Genomic DNA, 27,370 nt, shown 5'->3' with positions numbered 1-27,370 from the left:
GTTTACGTGAATTGTTTACGGGAATAAAAGCCTCCTGAGGTCAAGACACAATTTAATAGACAGCGCATGAAGAATTTACGAACGTTTCTTGCTAGAACACCTATATTCCACCACATAAAAACTATTCTTTGTGTAATCAAACATGATAACATAATTACCGACAGAGCAACAATAGTTGCTCTGTCGACCGAGAGTTACCGACCGTACCCAACACGGTTCCAATTTTTTATAAAACTATCTCACACATAACGTCGCATTGAAAACGCGCACATTGTCTGCAAAAACCTGCAGAAAATCTGTTAAATCTAATTAATAATCAAAACATGTTTAATAAAATTAATACGTAATCGAAACCTGTTCAAAATAACATAATCAAACAAGGTCTCCACGTACAGCAACACTAAAGCGGCTCTTACCACATTTTTCACTTTGAACGTTACGTCGATTATGCTTTATTTAGATGCCAATAAGCTTCTGAATTGGAACGTTTCATTCACTCAGTATCGAGTGCCCACTAATATAGTACGAGCCTCTGCATGGCGCGTAATTGAGTGGTATTGAAAGAAATATTCTACAATACGATTTTCTAGATTTATTCATTGGAGCTGGAAAAATTCGCGCTATATTAAATTTGCGACCACAGTTTTACACAATGTATAACTTTATACAGAGACGATAGAGTTGTCAATTTTTTCTTAAATGCTAATTTTTTTCTCGGCCGATTCAATTATCGCGATGTCTGTACCTAACCATGTGGGGTTTGGCAGAGGTTTGTGAAATGTTAGTTTCTTGGTCTGTAGATTAGCTTGTTGTCTGCCGGCGTGCGAAGACCTCCCAAATTCACTATGTCTTTTTGGCTGAGGACCACGCCCTTTGGAGGAATGACGTCGAAGTGCTGGATGATGGCGGCAGTGAAGAGGAACAGCTCCATGCGGGCCAGCAGCTCCCCAGCGCACGGACGTCGACCTGGCGGATGCACTTTGCTTAGTTCAAATAATTTCATTATTTAAAGATCCAAAGTAACAAATGGGGAACATCAATGAAATTTCGAAAGGTTGTTGTAAAACTTTTCTTGAATAGAAAACTTCTAGAATTATTTCAGTTGTAGAGCGGCAACAACGAAAATATTTTTTGGGACACCTGATTCATCGGTTCCATGAATGTATGAATGTGTAGTCGGCAGTTTTTGTCATGAAACTTGCACGCGTTACCACAGAATCCAATTCCAACCAATCTTTTGCAGGCTAGTTGTCCCGATCATCAAACGTAGAATTCATCGTCTCGCTAGTGTAAACAAATCTGAATTTTGAAAGTTTTTACACACCTGTATTATAGAATTAATTTCGAAGGCTACAAATCCTCACCTGAACCGAAGGCGAAGAAGCCGATGTTTGGAGCAGTGTACTTGGTGGCGCTGTCGTCCAGGAATCGTTCAGGGTAGAACTTGTGGGGGTCGTCCCAGTACCGCGGGTCGTGGTGGATAGAATAGTTGCCTACCTGAATCATAGTGCCCTGAAATCCAATATAAAAATAGATATCTTCTGTAAGGTGTCGCTGTAAAAGCCGTCAATAAGATTAAGGGCACAATGAGCTTCCATTCACACGTTCTTTTCACTATATGCTGCAGTAACATCTTCAAAATCGTGAAATCTAGGCTGCTTCACGATCATCCGTCTCTCTTATTTGTCTCTTTCATATCATTTGATGATCATTTGATAAACTGGAATTTAAGTAGTCCCCGTATTAGGGCGCGTTAATCAGTCGCACTATACGTCAACTTCGGCTGGGCTGGAAGTGCAGCATTTTAGCAGCTTGCAAGCTCCATGATGCGGCTTCAAGCAACACCTGTCTCACGCTCAGGATTCTATAAAATCGGAAAGTATATTCGAACTGAGGCTATTTCGTTTATTTTTTCCTGGCAGACACAGAATAACTCCAAGGCGAGTGTAGCGACTCCTGGGGGGAAGTTTATGAGTTACCCATTTTTATTTTTGAATTTGGGCACACAGCTAGGAGTCTGGTGCAGAACTCAAATCCTCAGGTACAAAAAGTTGTGAACTATAACAACGAAATTGTAATAGTTGTTGTTGTAACCATGTCAATTGTAACAATAGTTGTTGTAACCATGTCAGGAGGCTGGTCTGAAATAGCCAAACCTGACATTGGAGATTTTCCACAAAGATCAACGGAATACTGCAAGAAACTGCATTTGCTTGTGAAAATGACCGTTATTAGTCTGTTAAATTAATGTTATAAGACCCATGTCAGTCTTGGGCTATTATAAGGCTAACCTTGGGGATGAAGTAGCCGTTGATGGTTGTATCTCGATGAGCTGACCTCTGAGCGTTGTACACCGCCAAGGACGAGTATCGCAAAGCTTCAACGGTGAATGCTTCTACCAATGGCAAGCTAGATATAAAATGAGTTGTCATTACACAAGGTTGGTTTCAAAGTCGCATGTGCGTGAATATGACTCGATTCAAGTTTTCCTTTGGAATTTTTTTTTCATCAAGAAAGGATCTATCAATTAACTAGTCATACAAAATGAAAATTATTGGTGGAGCACCGATGGTTATTGGTGGCCATAGGTGGAAATTGTTCGTGGAGCACCGATGGCGCACGGATGGCGTGTCCGGTCTATGTTCCACCTAATTAATACCTGCCAATGGCACCCTACCAAAAAAATTCATCTTCCACCAGTGACTAGCCATTGGCACCGATGGGGCATTGATGAGACCTATCCACATCAAACATTTACTAATATTACTTCCTATATACGATCACAAATTCCCAGGATTAAGCTTGTATATTTATCATTGCAGTTTGAGCAACAATGTCAGAAAAGCAGCAGGAACTTATTATCAAAGTATCATACATATATTTCGTGAGAACCCAACTTGAAGAAAAGTCACTGCCTGCTGGCATCGAGCCCGCGGGTCTGCATGTCGCGTGTGAACCGAAGCCTCTACCGTTGAGCCATGGGTGAGGTCTTGGCGCACGCATCTTTCTGAGAGGCTTAATTGAAGTATTGCAGAATTAATCTCTCCTAGTAGACAATGCCACTATTATGATAGTTAGAGGCGTTGCATTAACCACTGTTCATTTGAACATGTTGCTTTGTTTGAATGAACGGCCGCCGAAGGATATTTCGTTTAGCAAAATGAACCAATGCTTGGCTCCGGGATTAAACAGCTACATGTAAATGCATGTAAAGATTTGAAGTTTCTTCCTTAAGCATTAGCTCAGTTATGAAAGAGAAAGAGTTTGATATTGATATTTATAAGCGTGAAATACTTTCACCATCCAGTGTCAAAATTTCAAAATTTTTCTCTATCCTAATCTATTATTTCTGGCATAGGAAGGATACCGAAAGTACTTGCTAAAAGATGCAAACTGCAACTCAAGACAAATATCTGACAGGATAAGCTAAGATTTCGACAGGCGAACCAACCGAGAAGCATTTACATCAACCAGGCCTGGCAGGGATGTGGAAGAAACAACCTCAACGTGTGATCAGGTGTGAACGTTTACACTCCTGAATTAAATGTATGCCATCCACGATGTCAACGAGTCTTTAGATAAATGCGAGAACTTAAGAAAATGATAGATATAATGAAATAGGCTTGATCGATCAATACAATTTATACCAAATGATACCATAAATAGGACCCAACAGATCGCAACATTTCAAACACAGCAAGCTGGTGCACATGAAAATTCGCACCAAATCAGGCAATTGATCTTTCTTCGAAAAATGAATCCGATTTATCTCTTCGGCATAAACATTATTCATCTATATGATTAGTGCTTCCACGATAATCTCATGGATATCGTGTGAGAAACCATGAGATTATCATGTTTTCTTTTTGAACTCAAATGACCTGCAACTAACTGCGCAGATTAGATAAACGGTTATTTAGATTTAGAAGAGATTTACGAGCGACGCACCGTCGATGATTCAAAACCTAAAAATCATCGATGGTTATAGGGGTACTCATCTCCCTCTCATTTTATTGATGTTTTACCGTCGATTTTTGGCAGACGCGGACACCCATCCTTACGCCGCATATAATCCACCACATCCACCTATTATCATCGGTGCGCCACCTTTAATTTTTATTTGTGATCTATACGTTGACAATTTTAATATTTTATTTTTTGAGATGTGAAACAACCAACTTGTCCAGAAGCTTCCAACAAAAATAAACCTGGACTGAGATTGGAGAGATTAAGGGCACAATAATACCTAATTTACATTAAAGTAAATCAAGTATTAGTGAACTTAAAGTATACAAAATTTTTATCCAGTACCTTTTTTGTAACTGATGTCCCACAGCCCTCCTAGGCAAGAGTGCAGGATAGCACCAAACGTATTAACTAGATGAAATGAATACGGTACCTCGGTTTGTAATCGAGCGACACCATGCGGTCCCTGGGCACAACGGCGTCTATTTGCTGCTGCATCCTCGTTGCGTACTCTGGATACCGGGCGAGCAGGTAGGTCACCCACTTCAACATGTTGTACACAGTGTCCGAGCCCGCGCCGAAGAGGTCGTTGACGATTTGGTTCAAAGCTGGAATGAGCAAAGACGCATGATAGGCCTCGTAAATACGATCTTGAGATCGAGATGTAACATATTTCAATAAGTTAACAATTACAAAATTTAAATGAGATGGTTTTCTTCAACATGAATTACACAGATCCGAATTAGTCGAGTTCCTTCTGAACAATAACTATTGGCAAAACAGCCATGTATACCTACTTAACATTGGAAATCTCGGTCAAATTGAAATCTTTTACCTCCCCTCCTGAAAAGAGAGTTGTCGTCGCCTTCGTTCTCCTTCATGTCTTTGATGTACTCGTCTATGAGGTCCCGGGGGTTGTCGGGGTCATAGTCCTCCAGGTGCTTGTCCACGGCTTCCTACCAGAGGTAAGAAGATCCATTTATTTTGCATGACATTAATAAACTTCATTGGCGATTGTTGAAAATGAGTTGTAGTTCTTGAATACGTTTGCAAATATTTAGGCCTTGGATTCTCAGGTTCAATGTTTCATGTTTAGGTTAATTCACTTCACACAGAAGGGCTTAAGTGTAAAAACAGACACGAGAAAAATATCAGACACGATAGTGATACACTTTGAACTGTCATCAATTATTATCAGCAAAATTACTTACGTTCACGACATTCTTCATTTCTTCCACAAAGCGATCAAAAATATCATCTTTAAACAAATAATTCTTGATGGATTTAGGCAGATGATCTAATGCCGGAATGAACGAGGGTAATAACATCAACGGGGTAAAATTTTCACGAAATTCATTGGTCATGCGATAAATTGTTTCAACTTCTTTGGAGCGAAGATCGTACCGAGTACCTGGAAGAAGACATAAATCAATATGAATTCCGCTTTGACCTGCGACTTTAGGGTGAAGCAGTTAGAATTTGATACTCTTCCTCAAGAGATGGATAGTTTAGACATCATGTCATACACTTTTTGAACGGAAAATATCATTTGCTTCATTCATGTGCCAGGAATCTACGAAAAGTTTGGGTAAATTTCGATTAAAACAGAAATTAAAGACTTACTAGCTACCATCTGCCAGATGATGTTGAGCGCCACAGTCCTGAAGCTGTCGGGGTAGTTGATGGCTTCACCGCCGTACTTCTTGAGGTCTTCCACCAGCGCTTTGCCTTCGATATTAATTGCTTCCTCTAGGTGATTCTTACCCATTCCTTGAAGTGGAGTAATCCATATATATGTATTTGTAATCAAGAAAAAACAATTTTTACTCATCCCAAAACGCATAAAAGGAAGAATATAACTTCACTTCGTCCGCCATTGAGCTATACAATCAATATAGTACCACGCCATTCGAAATTCTCGATATTGAATCATAAATAATTGCAGCCAGCAGGTTTGTCGCATTAATTTATTTTAAAAATGTTTAATGGCATCCGAATCCGAACACTATCTATTAGAGAAAACGCAGGTCTGACAAAGTTGGAGACAAATGTAGTACAACTTACAGATCAAGGTGATTCTCTGCTCCGACTGGGAAGGTAAGATTGAATGAAAGTGAGAAATTGGACAACCAAACGCAACCTATATCGAGCCTACCTACCTATTCTTCCTGCGCACAAAAATTATCGCCTTACCAAATATCTTCCAAAAATTATCTCCATTTCTCAAAGTGCAAGTGATTTTTTCCTTAAATTTACACCCTTTATTCCTGTACTATTGATAACGTTTCAAATGAGACCCGAATTCAGATTTTACATGGTAGTTCAGTATGAGAATTGAATTAGAGTTTGTAGTTAATTATTGCAGTTCTATTCATGAATTGAATTCCATCTATTTCGTATATGGTACTGTGCTCTAAATTTGTGAGATAATAAATCTTATAAATTTTACCAAGGTTGCGCAGGTTGCGTAGCACAAAACGGCGGTCGTGCTGCCAGTGCACACCGTTGCTGCTAATAACACCTGGTGGAAGTAAATAGCAGCCCATTAAAGTATCTAGCATGCATTTACATCAATTCGAATGAGACTTTTAAATGTTGCTTTCACCTATAATATCTTAACATAAATGGAACTAAACATTTGCGATGAAAATATAACATGAAATGAAGTATATTGAAATCGAACCCGTCGAAGGTCTTGCCGCAACAAATCGGCGCTGAAGCAGGATGCATTTCAGCCGTCAATCTCCAAGGTCTCTGTTACTCAGTGCTTATTTAGGGAACCGACAAGCGAATGTTGGGAATGAAAATTTCAGACGAACACAAAAATATAATATTAAGTAAAGCTATACGAGCTAAGTTATCTATCGTGTTCACCTCCAAGTTTTTGATCGTCCAAGCTGAAAGTGGTGAAGAAATCTGGGCGGTCGGCGAACTCCAGTCGTGCCATGGCCTCCTTGGCGGTGTCGTAGTCGAACAGGAACACCGAGCGTATAGTCCCAGTGCGATACCTGCGAGGTTGAGGAATACATGATGAAGATATGACGAATATTTGCAGTATGGAATCCGGACAATCAGTTTTCAGATTCTCGAATGCTGACTTTATGAGAACCGTAGAATTACCATCAAAAAGATTTAAAATAAAAGTATTCTATTCTTATTTGCACTTACATTGATTATTAAAAGTTTAGTTTAGCTCGCTAGACAAACACATGGGCCTATGAGAATTTCGGCCCGTTTAGGATTTACTAGAGCAATACCTTCAATCTTACGTGATTTGCAAACTCATGCTTTATTCCAGTCATATTTATTGCCCTCTCATGAGTCGGTAACATTACTGGCGTAAATTTAATCTCTATGATAATGATGTCATTATGATTAACGATTATCCCATGATCACTATGCGAGTATAAAAAAAAATTTTGATACTAACATGACAATATTACCGTAGTTTTTTCGTAGATTTTCGCCCGTTTCTTCATCGAAAAATGGCAGTCGTCCAAAAAATGGGATCTCCGCCGGACCTGCAATATTAGTTTCTATCGTAGTTATCAGCCTCACATATCAAAGGGTACTCTTAGAGCACTTGAATAATTCATTGCATTCATTTCAAATAAATGATGAAGTCCAGGAACTTACCTGACCATTGTAATAAACAATTAGACGAATAGCAGACATAAAGTAAGTTTTTTCTAATAAAATTTTAGTTTTATAAATATTCATCAATCACCAAGTGAATTTCCGCTGAAAAACTCACCAGGCGGGCAGTTGCGAGGGCGCCTGTCCCTCAGTACCGCGTACACCAACACCAACACAAACAACAACACAATCTCCACCCACATCTCGTCTTATATCCTGCAATATCTCTGATAAATTTAGTATTCTTCTATCAATTTGTATTTAAAGAAATGAATATATGATCTAACTGTCGCTTTGTTAAAAATTAGCGAGAAGTCATATATTGCTTGAAATCATTTAAAACATTACTTATACCACAGAATGATTGCGTCAATTTCATTTGCTCTTCTAGTTATTTCATGACATTTTACAATGTTGATAAGAGTATTCTTTAGAATCGGGATTTAGACCTAGCAGATTAACCATAAGATGGCTTGGAAAGCAATGCAAATGATTGAAACACTTAGAAACACAATTTTCTGAAGCACAGAGCAACGTTACAAACGTTACCGCCTGTTGCAGTGCAACATCAGAAGCGAGTGCTGCGTTAGAGTCCAGAACCTGAGACATTAGCAATGAACAATCTGAGGTCTAGATAAACCTTTTATCATGTGCAAGTTTGAAGAATTCAAGATAAAAACAGCTATAATTGAACGAATCACGACTTATTTGGTAAAACTCATGAGGCCCGATAACTTGTTTATGCTGGCAGTCTCATTCAGTGGAGTGTTTACTGCCTGATAGGCTATCTGCGAGATAGAAACATGATGAAGTCATGCGAGAATCACGCAGAACAACCACCGAATTTATTTACCATATATGGCCAGTCTTGAGCGAGTCAAAAAGATAGGTGTGGGACGAAGGGAGAACCGCTAATGTATCAGTAAAATATCGCCTGCTGAATAGTTTAAATTTTAAAGCAGTGATTCCTAAACTATATGGTACCGTACGACACTGATGGTACACATGAGCCCTTGGGCAATGAACGATATAGTTTTTGTTTGAGTAGTATTTTTTGCCTTGAGAAAATTGAAGAATGAGCGTCGCGTTGCTCCAAACGGACCAATTTCAATCAAACAGTACACCAACTATTTTCTCAAATTATTTTGTCATAAAGTATTATTAAATTCAAAATGATATTACATGCTTGTGGCTAATATTAATACTGCTACTCCCGATGTTAGAAGGAAAGATAACATCGGGAATGTTTTTGATACTCGATACTAGCATTTTTATATCGACGGTCGAAAGCGCTATAAATTGAATACTTGAACAAAACCGGGTCCGTTTTCAAATGTTCGATTTTGGGCAGATGCGGTCGATTAATAAATTCTCTCTCACAGAAATCCTCTCTTTTCACACTAAGCACGTAAGTAATAGGCGAAAAATATCAGAACGAAGTTGCTGTCCCACGGTATATCTTTTCACCCTGCGGTCCCTGGGCACGACAGCGTCTATTTGCTGCTGCATCCTCGTTGCGTACTCTGGATACCGGGCGAGCAGGTAGGCCATCCACTTCAACATGTACACCGTGTCCAAGCCCGCGCCGATCATGTCGCTGTGATCTGTTTCAGCACTGCGCGATAAATTGGTGTGAGCAGGTGAAATTTAACAGGTTATAAGGGAAAAATATATTGTGACATAATGAATTTGTTTTTTGTTATCTCTAATGAGTTGACTAATAGTTGAAGTCATAATTTGTTTTCTGGCAAACAGTTATATATTTAAACGATAAAATTGGACATGTTTACTGAACTTTAATACTGGAATATTTTGGATATAACTGCTAAGGATCAAATATTGTTTAAAGGTCGTTTAAGCGGTGCTCATTAAACGACCATTGTATTGTAGTCATCATTGTAGTAGTATAGAAAGTGAGCCTATGACAACAGTTTGCATAATCGGCTTGCCTTAAATCATAGGTTGCCGATCATTTACCCACAATCTTACCCCGAATCTTGACTATAAAAATTTACCAGTTACCCATGAATAAAAAGTGGTCATGTACCCACAATTTTATTTCGAATATTGGCCATCAAAAATTTGAGCACTTTCTTCCGACCAAAAACCTGACCATTTACCCACAATCTTACTCCGAATCTTGACCATCAAATTTTTGTAAACAATCATTTACCCACGGTCGACCATGCACTCTTTTAACCGAGAACTTGAGTGAGTGTTTTGATTTACAATACTTCTTTGGGATGTGTAATTGATTTAAATTTTTGAAATACTTTCCACAACCAGGGTGCTCATCCTTATTTATCAACACAAAGCTATAAGGCACTTCATCCGTTCCATTACACAGTTCTTGAAACTCAGCATAGGGCATATCACAAGCAATGTAATAACTGTGAATATTCTTCATATCGGTGAAAGGTAACTCGAATAGAATTAGTAAATTTCAATTCGTTCTAATGGTTTGTCTTGACAATATGTGATAGTTTTGGGATGAGTAAATTGAACTACAGTTATTATATCTTCCACTGGTGTAAAAACTATCAGCAGGATTTTGATTCTTTTCCGTAGTAATATCAAAAATGAACAAATTCTTGTTCCTAGTATCTATTTCACTGGGATCAGGTACAGGAGCCGTATTTTAAAAACATACGATTGCACATTTTTGTTGACGTCTTTTAGGTAAGTTTTCAAGATATTGATCATCATTGCCATTGCCGCCGGAAATTAAATAAATGATTTCAAATTTAGTATATCCCTTATCGAAAGCGTTCTTCAACAGCATATATGCATCGGATAGGTGCGCATCGTACGCACGTTCCAACTTGAGATTCGAAGTGATGGAGACTCCATCTGCGAATGTCGGACTATCATCTCTCCCACTGTCGATCGAGACAGCCCGTGGCGTCAACTCTGCGCCAATTGAGCGGGGACTTATAATACCGTTGTGCTCTCACAGTAGTGAGAGAGAAACGACCTTTCCAGATCGCAGGCCTGGGGCCGTATTATCAAAAGTTCGTAAGAACGCAAAATCGACTTACGAGAGGCGTAAGTGCTGACTTGATGACGTAACTCTAGAGGTGGTATTATCAAAACATTTGCGCGGGAAGATACGTAACGTAACTGTACGCCTGCTCGGAGATGTCGTAAGTGGAGTTCCACACAAGTTTAGAGTGTCTGCTGAAGCAATAGGAAACTATTGATTTACTAGCAAGTAGCAACACCGTGATTTGTGATAGAATTTTGTCAATAATCAGACAGCGCGGATTATACACGCATAGAATGATGGCTCTACTTGTGATGGCTCCACTACTTGATCGTGCAACATTTGCACGATCAAAATATGTGATCGTGCTAAGCAGTGCTATTGGGAAAAAATTCAATTCATTTTTTCAAAAATGTTTTCATTCATTTTTCAACAATTCAATTCATTCATTCCTTCTAGTCGGTACGTACTTTATATCTTTGCTAACCATAATTTTTAGCTCCGTACACAGATTTCTTCTTCAACTCACGCTGTTAATAAAAAAGAGTTCACAACTATTTTAGAACGGCTTTTTCTGGGCCAACAAGGAGCAATACCGACAGACAGCATTCGATAGTCGATACCATCGAAGGCATCGATTCCCGCCATCGAAGTTCACAGAATGTAAACAAATCCAAAGCCTCTGATTGGTCAGTTGGCCAGATGGTTTTGATAGTACGCTTTTAGCTAAGTCTTACGTACGAATGTTTTGATAATGCCAAAATTAGGGTATACTTACGTAACACGTAACTTTTTTGTCGGAAGTACAAAAAGTTACGAAGTTTTGATAATGCGGCCCCTGGGCGGCAGCATGGAGATCATGCGCTGCCCAAACAACAGGATCTCCTCCTCAGTCGTTCCGACTGCGTCCAAGAGAATACAAGCATTTCATTTGGAGCCGACTTAACTGCAGGAGTTCACGGGAGGACGTCTTAGTTGACAGCCAGCCGACTTAGGGACTCCAACTCCGGATTTTTTCGCCGATGTTTTCTCCTGAAGCCTTTCCTTATGTGGGTGTAGCCGCAAGGCAGCGGAGGTTTGAAATTTTCAGCTTCAAAGTACTGAAAGCCAGTACCTGAAGGACCACCTAGATGTGTTATGGGTGTACTATTAATTCCTTTTCCAAATCTATCAACACCAGTCATTAAAAAAAAAATTTTTCCAGAGCCTACAGAATCTCCCGAACTCTAGAAGCTACAAGATACGATCAGTTAACATTTGGCTAAGTTTTATGTTTTTATCGGTTCATTTTATAGCATAAATTTAAGTTGATTAATTTCATTCTGATTTGATAAAATATCTACATATAAATGTTTTAACGTCCTTTCAATATTAGCGCTCAAATGCTGAGTAATTCCATATTATGCTGAAATTTTTATATTCAGCAGTGTTTATTATGCCACAGCAATGAAATGCAGATTTTAGTCATTGCTAAATATTTCAGGCATTATTTTGTTTAGTTCAGGTGTGAAGTACGTGGGAAGTTTGACATGTCACCCACTACTGAAGAGGGACGTACATAATTGCGTACGTATGTGCAAGCTTAGCTCTGGGTTGCTTATTTGCTTAACTCTTAACAATCCGAGGCAGCGACTCAAGAGGCCCAAGGCTCCTGTACGGTTCATGTTGTTGTTCGATGATGAATGTTTGTACATGTTGATAAAGTTCTTTCTTATTCCTTTTAACGATTTTTCATCGTTAAATTAATGGGAACTTATGATTGTTCTAAATATTAGACTACTGATATCAATTAAGTTCAATAAAATTTCGAGTATTTCCGTCGTTGTAGTAAAGTGAACACAGCTTCTACCCAATATGCGATAAACATGTTGATGATGGCACAAGATTCTTTGCGGAGAATGCGTAATAAGACGAATTATCATGCGTAAAAGAATTTGTTTCGAGATGATTGAGAGTTGGAAAGATTTTTCCTAACAAAAAATCTATCCCGCAGACGCTCACTTAAAAGTCAATGTGATATTAGTTGCGGTTCATAAATTATAAACATGCAGTCGGGAAAATAAAATCGGTGACATGTTTTCAATGAGCGGATATAATTTCAAATTGTTAATTTGCCATTGCACGTGTGTCATTTATGACTATTCTTGCATGCAGCACGTAGCATGATAAGCAAATCTACCTGAATTGCGGCTCAGGGCAATCCAAGGCCATAAAGATACACCGCAGTCTACAACAACACTGCACGGGTCACAGACATCAGTATATAAGAGCCAACGAGCGGGCTTATTCCTACACAACCACACTCAGGAAGTGCACGCAATACACTGATGACTGAACCGCCAAAGCAGGGTTGTATTTCAAAATTAATTCTAGAAACAGCTGTTACGATTCTTCAACTGGCAAATGCAGCCCGATTAAATTTGTTTAAATGGTTTTTTTGATGAATGATTTGAAATATTAAAAAGGCAAGGGGATTTTAATAAATTTGTTGCAGACTACGATAAGAGATCAATCAGTCTTCTTTGAGAACTAGGATATGCTGAGACCGCAAATGAGAATAACATAAATATAATGATAACAGATAGAAGGTAATTGATAGCTCAGCCTCAGCATCTGCTGGCAATGGATATGTTTTAGTACATAGCAACTCAGACTTGAATTTTATTTCAGATTGCCGCAGAAGTTGGTCATAAACCTAACTATACCTAACTTAAATAGACATTCATCAGTCATCAACTTCTCTTCCGAATTCGACTAACTGACAATATATGTTATTTCCAAAGTAACAAATAAAGTAGTATCAACTTTTTTTTGTACTGTGCCTCGGATTAGAAATAAAGCGAACAACAGTTAGGATTTCTCCTGTTCTGTGAGACGCTTGCGTGTCATACTTCTATTAAAAAATTTACGATGAATTTTCACGGACGAACATTGGTAAGGTAAGTTGATTATAGGGATCTGATGCGCATTGTTCGGGGTCCACCAGGTTTGCATGAACTGTTCACGGAAATAAAAGCCCCCTGAGGTCAAGACACAATTTAATAAACAGCGCCACGATAAAGTCATGAACGTATGTTATTATTACACCAATAACCCACCACATAAAAACTATTCTCTGTGTAATCAAACATGATAATATAATTACCGACCGTACCCAACAGGATTCCGATTCTTTCTAAAACTATCTCACATATATGCGTCGCACTGAAAAAGGCGCACCTTCTACGCAAAAACCTGCAAAAAACCTGTTGAATCTAATTAATAATCAGAACCTCTTGAATCTAATTAATAATCAAAACATTTTAATCAAGATAATAATCGAAACCTGTTATATATAACATAATCAACCTAGGAATCTGAAGCAAGGAAATTAAACAACCCTGAAGCAGCTCTTAGCACATTTTTCAGCTCGAACATTTCGTCGATTAAGCTTTATTTAGATGCCAATAGGCTTCTGAATTGAAATATTTTATTCAACCAGTGTTAAGTGCTTCTTTAAATTTTCGACCACAATTTTTACATTGAGTAACTATACAGAGACGATTTGTCAATTTTTTTCTTAAATGCTTAATTTCTCTCGACCGATTCAGTTATCGCGATGTCTGTACCCAAAAATGTGGGGTTGGGCAGAGGTTTGTGTAAATGTTAGTTTCTTGGTTTGTAGATTAGCTTGTTGTCTGCCGGCATGCGCAAACCTCCCAAATTCAGTATATCTTTTTGGCTGAAGACCGCGCCTTTTGGAGGAATGACGTCAAAGTTCTGGATGATGGCGGCGGTGAAGAGGAACAACTCCATGCGGGCCAGCAGCTCACCAGCGCACTGACGTCGTCCTGGCGGATGCATTTGCTTAGTTCAAATAATTCTATTATTTAAACTTTAAAAGTAACAGATGGAAAACATCAATGAAATTTCGAATAGGTTGTGGTGAAACTGTTTTCGAATTGAAAACTTCTAGAATTATTTCAGTTGTAAAGTTGCTTATAAACCTCATTTTTGGCTTCATAATATAATTCATCGGTCCCATAAATGTAAAAAGGTGTTAAAAGTCGACAGTTTTTGGCATGAAACTTGCACGCGTTATCGCAGAATCAGATTCGAACAAATTTTTTCTGCGCTAGTCGTCCAGATCAGCAAACGTAGAATTCGTCGTCTCGCTAGCGTAAACATATCTGAATTATGTTAGTACAGGGTGCGGCGCGGGAACTTACTTATTTGAATTGCGCGCCACGTGGCGGCCATTAGTCCTAGGAAGGTGGCGCCATGCGCAATATGGTGCGCGGGCTATGAAGTTTTTCGTCCACTCAGTTCATGAGAGTTGGAAAGATTTTCACTAACAAAAAATCTATCCCGCAGACGCTCACTTAAAAAGTCAATGTGATATTAGTTGCGGTTCATAAATTATAAAACTTGCAATCGGGAAAATAAAATCGGTGACATATTTTCAAGGAGCGGATATAATCTTAAATTCTTAATTCACCATTGCCGGTCCGTCATTTATGACGATTTTTGCATGCAGCACGTAGCATGATAAGCAAATCTATCTCAATGCGGCTAAGTGCAATCCAAGGCCACGACACAACGCAGTCTCCAACAACACTGCACGGGTCACAGACATCAGTAAGAGCCAACGAGCGGGCTTATTCCTACACAACCACACTCAGGAAGTGCACGCAATACACTGATGACTGAACCGCCAACGCAGGGTTGTACTTCAAAATTAATTGTAGAAACAGCTGTTACGATTCTTCAACTGGCAAATGCAGCCTGATTCAATTTGTTTAAATTATTATTTTTTTATTATTTGGAATATTAAAAAAGCAAGGGGATTTTAATAAATTTCTGGCCAACTACGAAAAGTGACCAATAAGTCTTTTTTGAGAATTAGGGTATGCTGAGACCGCAACTGAGAATAAAAATAAAATATAATAATAGATACATGGCAATTGATAGCCCAACCTAGGCATCTGCTGACAATGGATATGTTTTAGACCCTTAGACCTTAGCAACTCAGACTTGAATTCTATGTCAGATTGCCGCAGAAGTTGGTCATGAACTTAAAGATACCAAACTTAAATAAACATCTACCATTCATCAACTTCCCTTCCGATTATGACGAGTCATTGACCATCTTATATACAAAGTAACAATAGTTTAAAGAAGTATTAGCATTTTTTGTACTGTGCCTCGGATTAGAAAATATGCGAACAACATTTACATTTTTTTCGGTTTTGTGAGAAGCTTGCGTGGCATACTTCTATTAAAAAATTTACGTTATGCATTTTCACTGAGGAACATTGGAGAGATAAGCTCATTATATGAATTTGAGGAGCATTGTTTGGAGTACCAGGTTTACGTGAATTGTTTACGGGAATAAAAGCCTCCTGAGGTCAAGACACAATTTAATAGACAGCGCATGAAGAATTTACGAACGTTTCTTGCTAGAACACCTATATTCCACCACATAAAAACTATTCTTTGTGTAATCAAACATGATAACATAATTACCGACAGAGCAACAATAGTTGCTCTGTCGACCGAGAGTTACCGACCGTACCCAACACGGTTCCAATTTTTTATAAAACTATCTCACACATAACGTCGCATTGAAAACGCGCACATTGTCTGCAAAAACCTGCAGAAAATCTGTTAAATCTAATTAATAATCAAAACATGTTTAATAAAATTAATACGTAATCGAAACCTGTTCAAAATAACATAATCAAACAAGGTCTCCACGTACAGCAACACTAAAGCGGCTCTTACCACATTTTTCACTTTGAACGTTACGTCGATTATGCTTTATTTAGATGCCAATAAGCTTCTGAATTGGAACGTTTCATTCACTCAGTATCGAGTGCCCACTAATATAGTACGAGCCTCTGCATGGCGCGTAATTGAGTGGTATTGAAAGAAATATTCTACAATACGATTTTCTAGATTTATTCATTGGAGCTGGAAAAATTCGCGCTATATTAAATTTGCGACCACAGTTTTACACAATGTATAACTTTATACAGAGACGATAGAGTTGTCAATTTTTTCTTAAATGCTAATTTTTTTCTCGGCCGATTCAATTATCGCGATGTCTGTACCTAACCATGTGGGGTTTGGCAGAGGTTTGTGAAATGTTAGTTTCTTGGTCTGTAGATTAGCTTGTTGTCTGCCGGCGTGCGAAGACCTCCCAAATTCACTATGTCTTTTTGGCTGAGGACCACGCCCTTTGGAGGAATGACGTCGAAGTGCTGGATGATGGCGGCAGTGAAGAGGAACAGCTCCATGCGGGCCAGCAGCTCCCCAGCGCACGGACGTCGACCTGGCGGATGCACTTTGCTTAGTTCAAATAATTTCATTATTTAAAGATCCAAAGTAACAAATGGGGAACATCAATGAAATTTCGAAAGGTTGTTGTAAAACTTTTCTTGAATAGAAAACTTCTAGAATTATTTCAGTTGTAGAGCGGCAACAACGAAAATATTTTTTGGGACACCTGATTCATCGGTTCCATGAATGTATGAATGTGTAGTCGGCAGTTTTTGTCATGAAACTTGCACGCGTTACCACAGAATCCAATTCCAACCAATCTTTTGCAGGCTAGTTGTCCCGATCATCAAACGTAGAATTCATCGTCTCGCTAGTGTAAACAAATCTGAATTTTGAAAGTTTTTACACACCTGTATTATAGAATTAATTTCGAAGGCTACAAATCCTCACCTGAACCGAAGGCGAAGAAGCCGATGTTTGGAGCAGTGTACTTGGTGGCGCTGTCGTCCAGGAATCGTTCAGGGTAGAACTTGTGGGGGTCGTCCCAGTACCGCGGGTTGCGGTGAATAGAATAGTTGCCGACCTGAATCATAGTGCCCTGAAATCCAATTTAAAAAAAAATACTTAAAAAAACTTTTTAAAAAAACACGTTTTTCTTGTGGACTAAAAAGTAGAAAATAAATTATGGTTTGCCCCAAAAAAACGTGTGTCGGGCAGATTTATGATTAAAGCGAAAAGCACACAACACTTAAATTTTGGAAATTTGATGGTGAACGTACAGCCCGACCCACGTTTTTTTGGGGCAAACCATAATTTATTTTCTACTTTTTAGTCCACAAGAAAAATGTGTTTTTTTAAAAAGTTTTTTTAAGTATTTTATTTTCTACTTTTTAGTCCACAAGAAAAATGATTAAGACTTGATTAAGTATGACTTGACGTACGTATCGATGATACGCAGCGTCAGCGCCTGCTCGTCTATAACGTCAGCGCCCGCACGTCATACTATATATATACTATATATTTACCATATATATACTTTACTCAATTAAACTAATTTCGGTCTCTAATTACTAGTTTTTATGATTATATCTGAAATTGTTAGGCGAAAATAGCCTGCATGCCGAATTTCAGATCTCTAGAACAATCAGAAGTGGGCTAATTTTCGTTCTCAATGTTAACAACAAACAAACAAACAAACAAACAAACGCGAAGCTAAGCTAAGAAAAACGTGTTAAAATTGGTATCTTTTGTAAGGTGTCGGAATAAATGCAGCCAATATGATTAGGGACATAACGAACTTGCATTCAGACGTTCTTTTCACAATGCGCTGAGTTAGCAGCTTAAAATCGTGAGATCGAGACAGCTTCACGTTCATCCGGACCAAGTGCACGTAACACCCAAGTTTTTGGGAAGAATTTAGTTTAGCCAGAAAGGTAATTGCTAAATGATGCTGTCAAATTTTATCAAAAAACGTTACACGTTTATTTGTATAACTTGAAAGAATAAACTGGAATTTAAGTAGTCCCTGCATTCGTAGAGCACGGTAATCAGTCGTTCTACGTCCACTTCAGTTGCGGCTTGAATTGCAGCCTCTTAGCAGTTTGCAAGCTCCATGAATCGGCTCTGATATACTTTTGTTTTACGCTCAGGACGCTATAAAATCGGAAAGGAGTTTATGATTAGACCCTGATTTCGTTCAAGTGTCGAAGCAGACCCAAATGAACTCCTACCTGAGTGTAGCGACTTTTAGGCGGAAGCCTATTCGTTACCCAACTTTTAAAATTTGGATAACCACTTAGGAGTCTGCTACTGAACTTAAATACTCAGGTAGAAGGTAGACGAATTTGTAAAATATATGAACGAAATTGTAATTGTTTGCAACGATGTGGCTTGAAGGACGCCGACTTGAAGTAGTCAAATCTGACAATGAAGACTTTTCAGAAAGATCAACGGATTACTGCAAGACACGGCATTTTCCAGTGAGAAGGATGGTTATTAAACTGTTAAATTAATGTTTTGATGTGATAATATCCAAGTCTCTCTTGGGCTACTAACCTTAGGGATGAAGTAGCCGTTGATGGTTGCATCTCGATGAGTTGACCTCTGAATGTTGTACACAAACATGGACGCGTACCGCAAAGCTTCAACGGTGAAAGCTTCTACCAATGGCAAGCTAGATATGGGAAATGAGGTGTCATTACTCAAGGTTGGTTTCAAATTCGTATGCGTGTGGATATGACTTCAGTTGTTGCAAATATTATGTTATCAAGAAAGTATCCATCAAATCAATAGAGAATCATGCTAAATGAAAATTATTGGTCGAGCACTGATGATTATTGGTGGCTGTAGGTGGAGCACCGATGACGTATCCGGTGTATGTTCCACCTAATACCTGCCAATGGCATCCATGCCGAAAAATTCATCTTCCACCAGAAACAAACCATTGGCACCGATGAGGCATTGATGAGCCATCGACGTCTGCTTATAACATGAAAGCGGTAAAGTATTTCTGGTTATTTTCTGAGCCGATACTAAACATTTACCATCATTGCTTCCTACGACCATACATTCCCAGGATTACGTATACACATCAAACATGACAGTTCGAGCAAAATATCGAAAAAGCAGCAGGAACTTATCATCCTACAAACTTCGTGAGAACTCAAATTAAAAAGTAGTCCCTGTCTGCTGGTATCGAACCCTGTCTGTTGGTATCTGCTCATGCGTGTGAAGCGAAGCATCTACCGTTGAGCCATCGCAGAGGTCTTAGCACATGTATCTTTTTGAAAGGCTTAGTTATAAAATGATTGCAGTTATTAATTTCTCAGAGTAGTAAATGCCACTACAATGATAATTAGATTGGCATTGCATTACACACAATTTATCTGAACATGTTGCTTTGCTTGATTGAACGTCCGCTGCGAGAAAATTTGGTTTATCCATAATGCACTTTTGTTCGGAGTCGATATTAATTAAACGGCTATGGGCGAATGCATGATAAAATTCGAAGTTCCTTCGCTAAGCATTAGATCTTTCATGGAAAAGAAAAGATTGTGAAGAGCTCGATATTAACTTTCGTGAGCGAAATGAGCAATGTACAAAATATAGAATTGTTAACGCTCTATGATTTTGCTTGAAATCTGAAACGTGAAATACTTCCACCAACCGGTGTCAATACTTTTCTCTATCGTAATCTATTATTTCCTGCATAGGGAGGATACGGAAACCACTTGCTATGAGATGTAAACTTTAACTCAAGACAAATTATCTGACGGAATTACCAAAGATTTTGACTGGCAAAGCAACCTAGAAGCGCATATTTCAAGCAGGCCATATATTTCGTGCACATATTTCAACAGCAGCAACGCGTGATCAGGTATGAACGTGCACACTCCTGAATTAAATTAAAGCGTGCACTAAAAAAACTCCAGTACGTTATCCACTACGCCAACGTTCCTCGAGATAAATGCAGTAACTTATGAAAATTATAAATATACAGAAATATGCTTGATCGATCAATACAATTTATGCCAAATGATACCATGAATGTGACCCAATTGATCGCAACATTTCAAACACAGCAAGTTGTGTAAATGAAAAATTCGAACCAAATTCGGGCAATTGATATTTTTTTAATGGGATTATTGTGAAAATTGGACACTTCCTTTTTTATAGTTCCTTTGGACACTTTATGTCAGAGGCGGTCTGATACGTACCCGGTGGCTTCAGGCGTACCCAGTGGCTGATACGTACCCTGTAGAAAATTGATGAACGCCATGCTTCTTACTCTATCAGTTTTATTTGTACCTACCTATGACTAGCCGAATTTTCGAAAATTTTACTTACATCGGAATCGTAAAAGCCAAGCACACAGGACGATGTCATGCTTTCTTTTTGAACTCAAATAACCCGCAGCTAATTCCACAAATTGAGCGAACGGTTATTGGTGATTTACAAGAGATTAACCAGCAACGCACCGCCGATGATTAAAATCTTTAAATCGTCGACGAATCATCGATGGATATTGGGCACTAATCACATCACTTTCTAGTTTTATAGATCTTGACCCATCAATCTACGCCATCTATAATCCAATAGCTATATAAGTAGATGTTGTGCCACTCGTCATTACGCCACCTATAATCCAGCACGCGCACCTATTAGCATCGGTGATAAGAGGCGCATGCTGGAGGCCAGCTTTGCCATACTTCACACTTCATATTCCTTTCCATAGGTAAGAACGCTAGAGTGCATAACGGCCTATGAAGTTAAGTGCTCAAAGCCGCATCGCCGGATGTCCACAGCCACAACTTAAGCTTGCCAAAGGTAAACATGGCCATACTGCATCTGGCCAAACCTCATCTGGCCTAACCAGAGCTGGGAAGCGCTACTTTGAAATGTAGCGGCCGCTACCGCTACCGCTACTTGCTCTAAATGTAGCGGGTGCTACAGCTACCGCTACAATTGCTTAAATGTAGCCTCTACCGCTACCGCTACTGAAAATGTAGCGACCGCCACATGTAGCGCACTACTGCCCACCTCCGGCCCTAACCTCTTCAGGCCTAACCTATGCGAGCTTGATTGATTGATGGGACTCCTTTCTTCACCCCAAACCTGAGCGGACCTAACCTAACCTCATTGGCTGCAAGAAGTTAGAAAGGCGGTCCAAGTGTGCTGGTAGAGCCAGTCATTGGCTGCAAGAAGGTTGTGTATTCAATTCATCGTTCACAACAACGTTGTAAATTAATTTTTAATGATAAAATTTATATACTGATTTGCTATAAAAACAAGAAAATACAGAATCTTGTAATGAACAATAACCAATTAAAAAAACGGGAGTTTTCCGAGAGACCAATGTAGTCCATAAATTTTCTTGCAATAGAGAAGGTTGTAGACGTCTCCCTAACATGGACTACATCGGTCTCACAACTACGGCATTAAGCCGTCGTCTCACGGGCCACTTTCAGTCTGGTGGACAAAGGAACCACTTGCATGATGGAAGCCCGCAAGGAGACCATCGCCCGTGCGGTGCTGGAGGAGTGCACCAGTCCCGTCCCGTCATGCGATGTCCCGATCCCAACCTACCCGCGATAGCTGAGGCCCACATCATTAAGGGGAGCGTCTGGCCAAGATTTTATCTCGGCCATTTACAAACTGATCACTTTGTTACTTGGTACACATATGTAAAACTGGAAAATAGACAGCTTTTATTCAATTTTTGGAAAAAAATGAGGGAAAACGTCAAATTCTTAGAAAATGGCCTAAAAAGGGGGGTACTGTAGAAAACTATTTTATCCTAGGATTTCCAAGTTGCCACATCGAGACGCATATTATTCGATGCGTAAAGACTATACCTATCGATTGGTCATTCATTTTTTCTAAATTCAAATTTTTGTGGGTGGGGGAGCATTTATTGTAAATTTTTCAAAAATTTCTCGATTTTCACCCCCGCCCCATTTGTTTCTAAATAGAATAAAATATATAACAAAATTCTAAAAAAAATGAATGACCAATCTTTGGATCTTTTATTCACAAATCGAACGGTAAATCTCTCATTGCTATAGCTTCAAAACTGTAGGAGGAGATAGTTTTCCAGTGACAATAAATGTGATTGTTCAGTAGAGCTGACAAAGTCCTGGGCGCCTCGAAATCGGCATTCAAGGGTGCAAAGTTGCAAGACTAGAAGATACTGGAGCTCAATATCTGTCAGGGATAGTATGAACAACGGAGCGCAAACCTTCCCGTACGACTGCAGGCGGATAACTGAAACACATCCTGTTTGGATTAGCTATTTTTGCATGCTACCGGGAATTTCCGCCTATCCTAAATGTTAAAGAACTCCACCGCCTCTCACCCTTTCGGGATATGTCGTGAACGCATAAATCAACGTACGAAGAAGATTTTGGTACCATTGGATAGGTCAGAATGTTAGCTTAAGGATGAGACTAAAAACAGGAAAAGTCAATATCCAAAAGTTTTGGCAAGACGCTCCCCGTTAGGATAGGACTCCAGTCGTCAACTTCAAACTACTGGATATTTGTCAGAAATTTGAGACTTTTCGTAGAAATTTTTCTGCTTTGATTTTTTGCCTTGATCTTCATGTTTTCGTGGGTAGGCATTATTTTAAACCCATTTTGATTTGAGTAGTATCCTATTTACACGATTTTGTCCTATATCGATCCAAATTTTTTCACTCAATGCGTCTTTTAACTTGCTAACGAATTATTGGTACATTCGAAACGTCGTTAACGAAATAAAAATGTCCATTGGTACCCTGATTTCCGATTTACCAGTAGTAAATTGAAAAATATTGTCCTATAATTCGAAAAAACTAATAACAAAATTTGTATTTGTGTACATTTCTATAGGTGATATACAAGTTGAGAATTTTAGTAATTAATTTTGTAGATGTGTAACAACCAACTTGCCTGTAAAGCTTCCAACAAAATAAACCTGGACTGCGACTGGAGAGATATACCTTGGAATAAATTAGGTATTAGTGAACTTAAGTAAATACAAAATTTATATCTAGCATATTCAATTTAACTGATGTCCTCCAGCCCTACTAGACAGCAGTGCAGAATAGCACCAATCGCATTACCTATATGGAATATGTACCTTGGCTTGTCGTCGAGCGACACCATGCGGTCCCTGGGCACGACAGCGTCTATTTGCTGCTGCATCTTCGTTGCGTACTCTGGATACCGGGCGAGCAGGTAGGCCACCCACTTCAGCATGATACTCACGGTGTCAGAGCCCGCGCCAAAGAGGTCGTTGACGATTTGGTTCAAAGCTGGAATGAGCCAAGTCGCATGCTGGTCTTGTAAAAAATGTTCTCAAGATCGAGATGTAATATATTTCGATAAGTTACGAAGCTCAAAATTTCAATGAGATGGTTATCTCCAAAATAAATTACACAGACCTTAGTCGAGGTCCTTCAAAACAATAACGATTGGCAATGCGAAATAGAGAAAACAACCATGCATGCCTACGAAACGTTGGATCCCTGGGTCAAATTGAAATCTTTTACCTCCTCTCCTGAAGAGGGAGTTGTCGTCTCCTTCGCTCTCCTTCATGTCTTTGATGTACTCGTCTATGAGGTCCCGGGGGTTGTCGGGGTCATAGTCCTCCAGGTGCTTGTCCACGGTTACCTATCAGAGGAAAGATCCATTTATTTAGCAAGGCATTGAAAAACTTCTTTGGCGATAGTTGAGAATGAGCTGAAGTTCTCGAATACGTATATAAATATTTAGGGCTCTTATTCTCAGGTTCAACGTTTCATGTTTAGATTAATTCACACAGAAGGGCTTAAGTGTAAAAACAAATTTCAGCGCTCGCCCAAGTAAAAGTCATCAAAATATCAGGCACGAAAGAGACACACTTTGAACTGTCATCAATTATTATCAGCAAAATCTACTCACGTTCACGACATTCTTCATTTCTTCCACAAAGCGATCAAAAATATCATCGTTGAACAAAAAATTCTTGATGGATTTAGGTAGATGATCTAATGCCGGAATGAATACGGGTAATAACGACAACACGGAAAATTTTTCACGAAATTCATTAGTCATGCGATAAATTGCTTCAACTTCTTTGGAGCGAAGATCGTACCGATCGAGTACCTGGAAGAGAGCAAATCAATATGAATTCAGCTCAGTCCTGTGATTAAGGTAGAAGCAGTCAGAATTTGATACTCTTCCTCAAGAGATGGATAGTTTTCACCTTATGTCATTTACTTTTCGAACCGAAAAATTTATTTACTTCTTTCATATGCCAAGAATCTGCAAAAAGTTTGGGTAAATTTCGATTAAAACAGAAATTAATGACTCACTAGCCACCATCTGCCAGATGATGTTGAGCGCTACAGTCCTGAAGCTGTCGGGGTAGTTGATGGCTTCACCGCCGTACTTCTTGAGGTCTTCCACCAGCGCCTTGGCTTCGATGTTGATGGCTTCCTCTAAGTGATTCTTACCCATTCCTGGTAGTGGAGTAAACCATAAATATGTATTTGAATTAAAGAAAAAACAATGTTTCACTAATATCAGTACGCATAACAAGAAGAATATACTGTAACTTTAACTTCGTCCGCCACTGAGCTATACAATCAATAAAACTACGCAATTCGAAATTCTCGCCATTGAATTATAAATAATAGCTGCTAGCAGGTTTGTCGCATTATTTTAGTTTTAAAATGTTTAATGACATCATTTGGTTAAAAATTAATCCCGAATCTGTGCAGGTTGAGACAACAAAGCACATGTGTAGGCAAATTGAACCTGTTCACTGATATCCATACACCAAATTTAAAGAAAACGTAGGTCCGACAAAGGTCGAGACAAATGTAGTAGTACCTACAGATCAAGGTTATTCATTGTTCCGACTGGAAAGGTAAGATTGAATGAAAGTGAGAAATTGGGCAACCAAAATGCAACCTAACGAGCCTACCTACCTATTCTTCCTACCTTCAAAAATTATCGACTTACCAATTGCCTTTCAATATTTATCTCCATGTCTGAAAGTGCAAGTGATTTTTTCGTTAAATTTACACCCCTTATTCCTGTATTATTGATAACGTGTCAAATGGGATCCAAATTCAGATTTTACATGGTAGTTCATTATGAGAATTGAATTAGTGTTTGTAGTTAATTATTGCAGTTCTATTCACGAATTGAATTTCATCTCTTTCTTATATGGTACGTAATTCTAAATTTGCGAGATAATAAATCTTATCAATTTTACCAAGGTTGCGTAGGTTGCGTAGCACAAAACGGCGGTCGTGCTGCCAGTGCACACCGTTGCTGCTAACAACGCCTGGTGGAAGTAAATGGAAGCCCGTTGTGTAATCTTAGGATTCATTTTCAATTTAATCACAAATAAAATATACAGCATGCATTCTCATCAATTCGAATGATGGCAGGCACACTTTTAACTGTTATTTTCACATATAGTACCTTATGAATAATGAATTCAATATTGTGATGGAAATATAACATGAAATGAAGTAATATTGAAATTGAACCCGGCGCAGGCCTTGCCCAACACAATTTGGCGCTGAAGGATGCAGGACAGCCGTCTATCTCTAAGGTCTCTGTTAATCAGTGCTCATTTAGAAACCGACCACAGAAAGTTGGAAATTAAAATAAAAGTAATATAATATTGAGTAAAGCTATGCGAACTAACTTATATATCGTGTTCACCTCCAAGTTTTTGATCGTCCAAGCTGAAAGAGTTGAAGAAATCTGGGCGGTCGGCGAACTCCAGTCGTGCCAAGGCCTCCTTTGCGGTGTCGGAGTCGAACAGGAACACCGAGCGTACCGTCCCAGTGCGATACCTGCGAGGTTGAGGAATACATGATGAAGATATGACGAATATTTCTGGTATGGAATCCAGCATATCAGTTTTGACAGTCTCGAATGCTAGTTAATAAATTTCATGAGAACCGTAGAAATAATCTCAAAAAGTTTTAAATTGAAAGTAATCCCTTCTTATTTTCACTTACATTGATCATTAAAAGTTTAATTTAGCTCGATAGACAAACAGATATGGGCCTTTGAGAATTTCGGCACTTTTAGGCTTTACACTAGCAATACCGTCAATCTCCCGCGGTTTGTAAACTCGTGCTCTATTCTACACATATTTTATTCTGTAGTCATGAGTTGGTGACATTACTAGCGTAAATTTGATCCTTTTGTTAATGAGCCCAATGATGATCATTATAAGAATATAAAAATTGTCTGTTGATACCAACATGACAATATCACCGTAAGTTTTTCGCAGATTTTCGCCCGATTCTGCATCGATAAATGGAAGTCGTCCAAAAAATGGGATCTCCGCTGGGCCTGCAATATTAGTTTCAATCGTAGTTATCAACCTCACATATCATAAGGTTATTAGCGCTCATGAATAATTCCTTGCATTTATTCCAAACAAATGTTGAAGTCCAAGAACTTACCCGACCATTATGATAAAACAATAGACGAATTACAGACATAAAGTGAGTTTGCTTTAATGAAAGTTCAGTTGTTATATAAGTACTCATCGAATGTTGTTTCATTTGATCCATCAAACACCAAGTGAATTTCAGCTGTAAGACTCACCAGGCGGGCAGTTGCGGGGGCGCCTGTCCCTCAGCACCGCGTACACCAACACCAACACAAACAACAACACAATCTCCAGCCACATCTGGACTTATATCCTGCAACTTAAAATTAAATTTAGTATTCTTTAATCAATTTGTATCCAAACAAATATTAAATCTATATGTTTGGTAGATATTAGCGAGAAGTTATATATTGCTTGAAATTATAAAAAACCTTTCTCATACCCCAGAACGATTCCGTCGATTTTATTTGCTTATCTAAATATTTCTTGACATTTTGCAATGTTGAAAAGAGTATTCTTTAGAATTAGGATTAAGACAAAACAGATTAACCATAAGATGGCTCAGAAACCCATACAAATTATTCGAAAACTTGACAATTCGACACAATTTTCTGAAACAGAGCAACGTTACCAACGTTG

General features: G+C 38.8%; 1 protein-coding gene across 5 annotated transcripts in view; it reads right to left on the bottom strand.

Moving 5' to 3' along the window:
* Positions 1–35: 35 nt before the first annotated feature.
* LOC108665746 (cytochrome P450 2L1) overlaps positions 36–27,370 on the bottom strand; it is a 38,729-nt gene continuing 11,394 nt past the window's right edge. The window contains exons 1-11 of one of the 5 annotated variants that reach the window (XM_047884009.1): positions 26,947–27,036; positions 26,598–26,688; positions 26,047–26,180; positions 25,589–25,660; positions 5,590–5,736; positions 5,178–5,377; positions 4,802–4,922; positions 4,400–4,574; positions 2,292–2,409; positions 1,365–1,512; positions 36–966 (exon numbers count right to left, since the gene is read on the bottom strand). In XM_047884009.1, the coding sequence (XP_047739965.1) occupies positions 782–966; positions 1,365–1,512; positions 2,292–2,409; positions 4,400–4,574; positions 4,802–4,922; positions 5,178–5,377; positions 5,590–5,736; positions 25,589–25,660; positions 26,047–26,180; positions 26,598–26,688; positions 26,947–27,031 (1,476 nt within the window). In that variant the 5' untranslated portion in view covers positions 27,032–27,036 and the 3' untranslated portion in view covers positions 36–781. Of the gene's footprint in view, positions 967–1,364; positions 1,513–2,291; positions 2,410–4,399; positions 4,575–4,801; positions 4,923–5,177; positions 5,378–5,589; positions 5,737–6,415; positions 6,488–6,840; positions 6,975–7,396; positions 7,488–7,720; positions 8,162–25,588; positions 25,661–26,046; positions 26,181–26,597; positions 26,689–26,946; positions 27,037–27,370 lie in introns of those variants that run through there. The other 4 variants (XM_047884008.1, XM_047884007.1, XM_018152541.2 and 1 more) reach the window with 4 other exon arrangements.

Source organism: Hyalella azteca, unplaced genomic scaffold, assembly GCF_000764305.2.
Source record: "Hyalella azteca isolate HAZT.00-mixed unplaced genomic scaffold, Hazt_2.0.2 contig14269, whole genome shotgun sequence".
In the NCBI taxonomy this organism is placed as follows: Eukaryota; Metazoa; Arthropoda; class Malacostraca; order Amphipoda; family Hyalellidae; genus Hyalella; species Hyalella azteca.
Note: the sequence above shows the minus strand (reverse complement) of the source record. Positions and strands in the feature narration are given on the sequence as shown.